General features: G+C 41.2%; 1 protein-coding gene across 3 annotated transcripts; it reads left to right on the plus strand.

The window, feature by feature from the left end:
• Window positions 1-1,007: 1,007 nt before the first annotated feature.
• On the plus strand, window positions 1,008-9,661 carry akap17a (A kinase (PRKA) anchor protein 17A). Of its 3 annotated transcripts, none has more exons than XM_078261631.1 (8): window positions 1,008-1,227; window positions 2,119-2,466; window positions 2,942-3,160; window positions 3,869-4,081; window positions 5,378-5,526; window positions 5,812-6,052; window positions 6,445-6,564; window positions 7,143-9,661. In XM_078261631.1, exons 2-8 carry the CDS (start codon window positions 2,128-2,130, stop codon window positions 8,037-8,039), a joined length of 2,178 nt encoding a protein of 725 aa, XP_078117757.1. In that variant the 5' UTR covers window positions 1,008-1,227; window positions 2,119-2,127; the 3' UTR covers window positions 8,040-9,661. The 3 variants fall into 3 exon arrangements, with proteins under 3 accessions (XP_078117757.1, XP_078117759.1, XP_078117760.1); XM_078261633.1 differs by having other exon boundaries at window positions 1,008-1,142; XM_078261634.1 differs by lacking the exon at window positions 6,445-6,564 and having other exon boundaries at window positions 1,009-1,227.
• The last annotated feature ends 358 nt before the right edge of the window (window positions 9,662-10,019 follow it).

Consider the following 10,019-nt stretch of genomic DNA (forward strand, 5'->3'; position numbering starts at 1 on the left):
CATGTTTACAGTCATTACAATCAAATGTGCTGCTTGTATAAATGTAAATACTCTTGAGTCAGAATCTGCTCTTTTGATGTTTCTCTGATCTCTTTTTTTGCCCTGATCGACTAGTCAAACAGCATTTAGGTCAATGAAGGGATGAGCCTTTTCCTGAGTCAGTAGATTTCAGATTCTAGTTGCCTTAAGGCAGGCTATCTGTAAAGATGACTGCTGATCGGGACATGGCAGAGAGGCTGTTCTGACTGCAGCTACTGACCTAAATACAAAGTGAAGGGAGTAATGCCTATTATGTAAATTCCTCTGCCATCTTTTCAGGGAAACAGTGCCAACTTTTTTGCCTGGGGCCTCCGCTGTTGGACTAATCCATGTCCAATCTATCCCCATCTCTCACTCTCTCCCCAAAATAGTTACCACAGTGATGATGACATTCATACAAAGCCTAACTTGTGACTAACAGTGCCAAATAGCCATCAATGTAGTAACAAATGTACATTGTCAGCTGGATGTTCTATTGTCAGGCGGCAGTTCCTATGAAAAGTATTCATCCCTCTTGGAGGTTTTCATGTTTTTTTTTGTTTTACTGTACAACACTTAAGTAAATTTATTGTGGCTTTTTTAGGCTAATCATCAGAAAATCTCTGATCTCAAACAGATTTCTAGTGAAATTATTAAATTATTATAAAAATGAAATATGAACTAGGCTACGTGTTTGAACCTACAGGTGTATTTCAAGTCAAGTCAATCTGTACGGTAGTCCATAGGGTGTCTATAATCTGCAGGCTACTACAATCACTTGTTACCCATTGACTACACACAGGTGATCTCCGTTTAGCTAGCTACTTATATGACTGTGCACCAGAAATTCGCGATAATATCAATAAGTCATTCTCTTTTGCCATTTTCTTATTTTCCTGTATCTTTCTGCACACTGGTTCCACATGGTGTCGCTGTTCTGAAATAACGCCCCCACGTTGTTTATTTTTAAGGTCAAAGTTTACTGCATGCGGAAGTGGCATGTAGTTGGGTTTTTTTGTGATTTCCCCCGGTCTTATAACACATCCATGGATTTCCCTTTCAGTGTTTGGCTGCAGTTACAATAAGTTTGTTAACTTTTTTGCCAGGAGGCTAACGGATGTTAGGTAGGTGGCGGTGAAATCTAGCTAGTGGGATAACTGCCGTTAGCATAACGTCGTATATAAAAGCACACGGACGTGTCTTTAAAAGGTAACGTTAGAGATATATACAAAACACTTCAAGCTAACTAGCCTGCTACTAACATTAACTAGCTAGAAATAACACTAACATTAGCTGTTTAATTAACCAATACAGTTTGCACGTAGCTAATAGCTAAGGTTTTGTCCCACACATGAAGTGTAAACAGTAACGTTAGCTAGCTAGTCATTTGATAATTAGCTAGCAAACCTCGAGGATGTCTCACTTCGGTATCTATCATAACGCCGTTAACGTTACGGTTAGCTAGCTAGCTAGCAGCTTTTTAACGTTAGCTAGCATAGTTTGGAAGCGTTTAGTCACCGTGCTAACTGTAATTAAGTAACGTTAACTTTCCTAGATACTGTAACGTAGTAACGTTACCGCTAGGTACGTTGAGCTAGGCAGTGAAACTTGACTATTTGATGAGACAAAGCGCTAAAAATAAATAAACCTGGCTAGCGTTTTCTACCGTGTAGCTTTAGATATATCTAACATTATACGTCTGTATAAATACAAATAACCGGTGAACCAAACGCTTAGTTAAACCACGGCTTGATATTGATGTGTTCCCAATATAAAAGGGGACATATATGGTTATGGTTAGCTAGATATTTGTTTTAATGTTTTTAATTCATTTTGTGTGAGACTTGTGTTTTCCAATCATCAATGAAATAACAACTATTGGATTCTATTTCTATGGCAACAACACTGAATTTTCAGAATGTTGAATGGAGTTTGGCATTGAGATCTCCCCCATGGATCTTCCCAGTAGCATAGCAACTTTTGTTTATTATATTGGAAAGTGAAAGCGCTAAATAGTTCACTAATTCCGGGTAATTATTTCAAGAACAGCTAACATGTGATGTGCTAATAGTCTTCACTATCTCGCCAACCTTCCTGCAGCTTCTCCAAATGGCTGCTACAATGACCACCATTGTCCATGATACTACAGAGGCAGTGTGCCTCTCCTCTGAGTACAACCTGTACCTCAAGCCCATTGCCAAAATAACCATCAGCGTGGCTCTGCCACAGCTCAAGCTTCCAGGCAAGAGCATCTCCAACTGGGAGGTAATGGAGAGGGTAAAGGCCATGGTAGCTCCAGAACAGTTTTCAGCCCTGCGAATCTCCAAGAGCACCATGGACTTCATCCGCTTTGAGGGCGAGGTGGAAAACAAGACTGTGGTCAAAAGCCTGCTGAGCCGTCTGGATGTGAAGTGCATCAAACTTAGTGGATTTACTGATGTACTGAAGGTATGACTGACATTATACTGGAGCACAATCCCATGATCAAACTTTGCTCGTTATGTTGCTGATTGCAGCATCCTTATCTGGTACTTCCTTGGTTATTTTGAAAGCTGTAGTTTGTGGTGCAGTTGAGTTGTATTGTGTTATACTGACAGATGTTTCTAATGTTTTGCCCACCTCATCAATATCAGTAAGAGTGGAGACTAAATATTAGAAACACCTCTCATCATAATGCAATGTAATTAAACTGCCCTACAAACTAGCCATAAAGTTGAATCAACACCTCTCTAAAATTGTTTCAACAAAAACTTTATTTTATTGCAGGGTTGTTGTATTGGACTGCATCAGTTTCATTTAAGTGTACCTACTAAACTGGCAACTATATATATATATATATATCTATCTATCTATCTATCTATCTATCTATCTATCTATCTATCTATCTATCTATCTCAACCATCCTCTCCCTCTCTTTCCTCAGGTTCGTGCAGTAGAGAACAAAGTGGACTTCCCTACACGTCATGACTGGGACTCCTTCTTCCGAGACGCCAAGGACATGAATGAGACTCTGCCAGGAGAGAGGCCAGACACCATCCACCTGGAGGGACTTCCTTGCCGCTGGTTCAGCCAGAAGGACAGCCCGTACCCAGACAGGCCCTCTGAAGAGGTCCTCACTGCAGTCTTCCAGGCATTTGGCAAGGTGGGACATGTTTCTGTCTCTGATTTTAATAGAAAATTCACCTGAACACAGAATTCACGTTATGCAATTTGTTAGTTTGAAATAAGATAATTTCCCACTTAAGGCTGGGCCATATGATGATATATATTGTCTATTGTACATATTTTTCTATATCGTTTCTGTCGCAATGTCGAAAAAAACGGCGTCCGATTATTTACATCATTAACGACACTTTACGTTCTGATCCCTGCCTGTTGCACCAAAGGTCTTGTTAAAATGAGAAAATACTGAGTATTTTTCATTTATCATTTAATTCACACAGGAGTATACAAGAACAGGCTTTACCATGTGGTTATTTCATGTAGACTAGTTATTGAATTACCAGAAAATATGCTATATATATGCATATGGAGTTATGAAATAGCCTATATCGGGATAGAAAAATGTGTAACGTGTAATGACATGTATTGTTCATGTATTGACTTTTGTGGTGAAACTTTTAATTTGTTTTACTCAAACAATATAATTCAAAGAGACAGCTGTGGTTGTGTGCATTACATGTAAGTGATAGAATTTTCTAAACATATTTGATTGATAAATAAATTAAATATTGCAAGAAATCCCCAAAAGCCATGTATCTTATATTGTCACATAATCAATATGAAGAAACTTAGCCAAAAATAACATTCAGTGTTTGATTTGGTCAACGTACCACCTTTTTGATTGTAGGTGCGACATGTTGACATCCCCATGCTGGACCCATACAGGGAGGAGATGCTGGACAAGAACTTCAACACATTCAGTTTCGGGGGTCATCTGAACTTTGAGGCTTATGTCCAGTACCAGGAGTACGGCGGCTTCACCAAGGCCATGGACACTCTGCGCAGCATGAAGCTGATGCTGAAAGGAGACGACGGAAAGGCAGTGGCCTGCAACATCAAGGTACTGCAGGCTCTCGTGGTTGTAAAGTACTGCACGAGCCATGTTAATGGTTATAGCAAAAACCCCATTATTCAACCGAACCCTTGAAATATTTCCTCCCAGAACAGTTTGTGAGTTGGGTATCCTTTTCCTAAAAGCGACCTGTTTCTGAGCTTTATGACCTGAAGGACGTAATTCATTTTGAAAAGTCGTTTGACTTCCTAAATGTGTTCACTCCTAGATAGAGAATTTGATCAATGCAAACTTTAACAGGCAAGTGTTGAGAAAACTTGAGTGTAACTCATGATTAAGGTGTATATCGAGACTTCTTACCGCCAATAGTGAACATTGCAGGGTAGTGTGTTGGCCAGTTCAACTTGTAAACGCACATGGCAATGTGGGATTTCTTTGTAACAATGACGACGTATTTCTTCTTTTTTAAATCGCGATTATGAAGTTTTTTTTTTAACATCAACAGCTATTTTTGCATACCTCTGTTTTGCGTGTGAAATTCACTTGTGGCCACAAGTGAATTTCAACTGCTGTAGTGATACTGCAGATAGGCAGATTTTAGCAATTATATTGTGTTGTTGAGAGACACATAAGACGCTTTAAGACCTTTTAGTGAAATAAGAATTAAAGCTGGGTCATCATTATTTCCAAGGTAATGAGGATCGGGGGAGCCGGGTCTCTTAATCCACAGAACAAGGCTTCGCTGTGAAATCTAAATTAGGGTATAAGAAGCAAGGGAGGATCACCGTATTGTTAGTTGATTTTGTCCTTAATTTACATAAATAAACAAAGAGAAGGCGTCTTTATAATCTCAACACCTATTTACAGTGCTTTATCTCGCTTGCATATGACATGAAGTATTTTGAAAATGATGGCCCTCATAACCCTTTTTAACCAAGGCACTGTGGTAATCAACAGGCAAATTATCAATGAGTTGTATAACTATATACTGTAGATTTCAATAATAAGTTGTTGTAGTGCACTTTTTTTATATCTGTTCTTCACAGTGGCAGGGATGATCTGCCAAGCTACAATAGCCTAAAGCTTCTTTACCATCTATTTGTTAGACATTTTTGGAGAGCAGGATCTGACTAGCACAAATGATTTTGCTCTCTATTTGGAGACTGTTGACACTGACACTGTTGATTCTGGTTTTACTGGACAGGCATTACTCCAGATTCATTAAAACGTCATAGATGCTCAAACACTGAAATATTATTTGAAAAACAGATTCTTACAAGAAAATGAAAATGCTGTTATACCCTTTTTGTAAGCCTTGTATCTGTGCATATGTGTTTTACTCAGGTGTCCTTTGACACCAGCAAGCACCTGAGTGAGTTGGCTCTGAAAAGGAGGAGCATGGAGAGGCTGAAGTTACAGGAGCTGGAGAGGCAGAGAGAGGAGCAGAAACGACGGGAGAAGGAAGAGGAGGAGCGCCGTAAGGAGGAGGAGAGGTATGACGGAAGACAAAAGAGAAACAGTTTGTGATGAACAAATGCATGGTGTTGTACTCCTGCATTCAAATTGTATGGGAAAGAAAGGAGGAAAGGAATTCATTTTCAGTATAACATTGGTTACTTTTGTTGTCACCCACTCGGTTATGTTTGGTTAATTTAATTTTGCCCTCGCTGAAGAAAAGTTACAATGCATTGCTAAGCAACACTGTTTGACCAGAGTAGATAGCAAAGCGTTACCAGTGATAACACATATTCACAGAGGACAATTTACCTTTTGTTCAGGAAACAGAAGGAGCAAGAAGAGGAAGAGAAGGAGAAGAGGAAGGAAGAGAGATTACGAAAGCGAGAGCAGAAGCTGCGGGAGAGAGAGGAGAGAAGGAACCTGAAGAAGGTCAGGCGACAACAGGAAGAGGAGCAGAAGAAGCTGCAGATGAAGATCGCCATGGAGGAGAGGAGGCTGCTGCTTGCGCAGCGCAACCTGGAGTCAATACGGCTCATTGCTGAGCTGCTGGCCAGGGCCAAGGTACGGCATGTACACAAAGACACACAATACACTCTCAATGGACACACACACACACACACACACCTGGTATGTAATGATACATGTCATTTTGATACCAATACTGAGGTGACTGTCTACAAATTTCACGGGGGGGTGGGGGGAAAGAATACTTATTTTCGTAACAATCAAGTATCAAAAACTGAGGAGGATCACGCTGTTGGATGCTGTCCTCCTCTCCTACTTCAATGCCTAATGAATCTCTCTCTCTCTCTCTCTCTCTCTCTCTCTCTCTCTCTCTCTCTCTCTCTCTCTCTCTCTCTCTCTCTCTCTCTGACCCTGTCTTTCACTGGTTGAAGCCTGAAAATACTGTAAACAAATTAATAACAATTACTTACACTGGTCGGACTGTTCAGCTCTGTTTCAGACTGATACCTCCGGTTCAGGCTGGTCCTCATCCTCAACACGTGCCTTTTTCAGTCGCGGAAAATACTTTTCAATACTCATCTGGATTGAAGCAGCATTCAACATTCAGTGTAAGAGTAAACAATGACATTATTTATTATACGTTTATTTGATTCACAGCTACTATATAGTGTTTTGACCTCGACAACCCAACTGCATTTTACCGCAAACTTGCGACTAGTTAACTTTCTAACGCAGGCACAATCGCTTGTTAAGAGTCTGGTCGTTGATTGTGAATGTGTGATTGTGTAAAGGTGTTCACGAGATAGATACCAACCTTTCGTGAACTTTTTTAAACCAAATGTGAAAGCACTGTAAGTTAAGCTTTATTTTTTAAGCGTCACTAGCCTCATAAATATTCCACAGCAAAGAATACAGTAAGTGCAACTTACTTTGCGTGTCTGTCATCAAGGAGGTCTATTGATGTCGGGGCTCGCTTTCGTGACGAGAGTTAGCCGAGAAGATCAATACCACTCTCTGTTAAATATGAAGACAACACTCCACACAGTTACTCCTCCCAGCCAAGAAGTAGCAGTGTAGCACTACCTGACTGTCTGACCTGAACTTGGATTTTGCTGCTGGTTGTGTGTTTTTTTATTTATTTAATTGTTTCTACTATCTGTTCATTTTTTTTGCTCCTCCTCTCCAGGCCGTGAGGCAGCAGCAGCAGGAGAAAGAGCGGGCCGAACGGGAGGACCGGGAAAGGCAAGAGCAGGCCAGACAGAAGGAGGAACTAGCTCGTCTTCAGCAGCTGGAGGCCTGCCGACGCAAGCAGGAGGAAGAGCTCCGGAGGGTGGAGGTGGAGAAGGAGCGAGCACTGGAGCTCCAGCGCCGTGAGAAGGAGCTAAGGGAGAAACTGCTTGGCAACATGTTAAAGAAGAGCAGCGGTAAAACCACACGATCTGCAGGCACGCAGGGTCAGGCTGGCCCTGTAACGAGTGAGGAGGCCTCTGATCCTGGTGGTGTTGTGATGTTGGGGCTCCTTGGCCAGGTGTACGGAGTGAAGGCAGTTGAGAGCAAAGAGAAACGGGCGTCCAAATCTAGCGTGCATTCCCAAGTTTCGGGCAAAACCAGAGCAACCGAGGAGAGGAGAGGAGGGGACAGGAAGAAAGGCCGGGAGGGAAGGAGGAAAGAGGTGGGGAGCAGGCACAGTAGGGAGCAAGTGAGGGACCGGGAGAGCTCCCACAGAGAGAGGAGCTCCCATAGCCGGGGGAGGAGGAGGCGCTCCCACAGCTACAGCCGGAGGAGAAGGAGCTCCAGCCACCGCAGGAGGAGCTCCAGTGTTCATAGGAGGAGCCTCAGTCACCGTGGCAGCAGGAGGCGCAGCCACAGCCATTGCAGTAGGAGCACAAGCTCCAGCCGTGACAGGAGCCGGAGCAGCAGTGGGAGGAGTTACAGCAGAGGGAGGAGCAGCAGGCATAGTCACCGTAGATACAGCAGAGGCAGCTCTAGGTCCAGCAACAAAAGTAAAGACGGGAGGAGTCGCAGCCATTACAGATACAAGAAACACAGCAACAGTAGAGACAGGAGCCACTCCAGACGCTAATCTCTTCAATATTATCAGTTTATTTATTGATTTTATTCCCCATTTCCCATCTTAAACCTAAAGTTGAACAAGTTTCATTACAAGAAAAAAAAAAAAATGTTGGCTCCTTAATTAAGCAATGTGGCACCAAATGGCTTTCTCCAGATTAGCGCAGCTTGACAAAAAACAAGAAATCCCTTTTTAAAAGTAAAATCAACTCCACAGATTCAACTGAAACAACATATGTAAATGGACCCTGTATGTGTAAGGCATGTAAATGGTTACAGTTGATTCTAGGGATTTGGGTTTACCTTTTTTTTTTATTTGTTTTTATACATTTCATACTGTTGAATTGAAGCTGCCAACAACTGTTAATTTGTCAATGTTCAATGTATTGACATTTAACAATTTCATGGCATAAAACGCAAATTGTACCGTTTGGTTTTTTGAATATTATTCTTTGCCATATGTGAAAGACATTGTATCCACGTTTGGACTGAAGTACTCTAAAACTCAATAGGGTATTCAAATTTGATTGAATGTTAGTGATCATTATGTAATTATTGATATGCATTACATGACTGGCTAATACATGTTTGAATTAAAGGTTGATATCATAGACTCACTGTATTTGCCGATTGACACACCAGTCTGACTCTACTGTGAACGCAAAAGTCTGTTTATGACCTCCATTTTCTGCAAGCAAGTTGTCTTTGTGCATGAATAACAGTGAGTTATAGAAAGTGGCAAGTACTGAGAACAAATGTGTTATTTTGATGTGGCACCAGCCTGTTTGTCCACACTGAAGTCTTAACACACTTTCAAACCTCATGGCTGCCATAGTAGTGGAAGGCTTTTAAGTGGACAACTGGCTGCTGTTCCATTACAAATGTGAAATGTCCACAGACCATAGAAAACGTCTATGCTGACCTACAAACTGTCCTGTGTTAGTTGCCTGGAATATTTCTCGGAATACTCCTTCTGTATTTGCTGTTGGTCATAAGCAGCTCAGAAAAACACGACTGAATTCCACAACAGACTTGTCGTCGAGCTAAACCAAGCAGCACCATTTTTGATGATTGGAACATTTCAGTGGTCTTTCTTTAATTTGAACTTGAATTTTTTGGAAGAAGTTAGTTTGACAAGGAAAAATCATTTGTTGAGTGAGTTGTGTGACGACTTGATGTTTAAATTCATGATAGCATAATGAATAATATTGGACCTGCCTCGGCAAGCAGTGTTCTCCCTCTTTCCTCTGTCTTATGCAAGTCATAAATACAAGGGATGGCTTTGAGACATGTCCAATTTCTTCAAAGGTTTTTCACAAGTCTGGATCAAAGTTAGGAAACCAGTTTCTGAGATTTCAGTCAAACCAGCACCGAACTAAGTAAAAAAAAAAAATAAAAAAAAATTGTGATGTAGTGCTGGATACATTTCTTTAGCCTTACTAGTAACTGGACATACTGTTCACCTTGCTGTATTTCAGCTTTGGGGAAGTCAGGTCCAATAGTTTTGTTGACACTGCTACATTGACATTGTTGTCATGGCAAAGCCTATTTGTTATGTGTACTGTATGCTCATGATCTACTAGAGCATGTCTTGCATACACATTAAAATAAAAATCTGCCACCTTTCCCCTTTAACACTTGTCATGCGCCACTGTGATTCTGGTCATTTTTTGGAAATGTTATCTCTACACAAACTTACTTCCTCAAAACCTTGTGTAAAGGATCAAGGTGACACCTACCCAACTCCAGCTGTTGTATCTGTGTGATGTCCGTACACCGCAGGTTTAATGAACTTCGGGGACGAATAATTAATAGTCAAACTGACTAGTCTTTAACCTCATCAAGGCATGTGACATGACTGTCTGTGTCATTAGGTCTGATGCTACCATTAGTCACTCGGTGTAAGTGCAATCAGGCCATATGGAGAAGAGAAGGGGGGTAGTATTACTTTTATAAGACATTTATATTCAGAGGTTTGGTATTCCAGAAGCGT

Source organism: Sander vitreus, chromosome 11 (genome assembly GCF_031162955.1).
Source record: "Sander vitreus isolate 19-12246 chromosome 11, sanVit1, whole genome shotgun sequence".
Classification (NCBI taxonomy): Eukaryota; Metazoa; Chordata; class Actinopteri; order Perciformes; family Percidae; genus Sander; species Sander vitreus.

What these genes read in the sequence shown, in the direction of transcription:
- akap17a (XM_078261631.1), top strand. Translation starts at nt 2,128, where the DNA reads ATGGCTGCTACAATGACCACCATTGTCCATGATACTACAGAGGCAGTG. An exon ending in CAGTGGCCTGCAACATCAAG is followed by an intron (nt 4,082 to 5,377) that starts GTACTGCAGGCT and finishes TGTTTTACTCAG; the next exon opens with GTGTCCTTTGACACCAGCAA. An exon ending in CGCCGTAAGGAGGAGGAGAG is followed by an intron (nt 5,527 to 5,811) that starts GTATGACGGAAG and finishes CCTTTTGTTCAG; the next exon opens with GAAACAGAAGGAGCAAGAAG.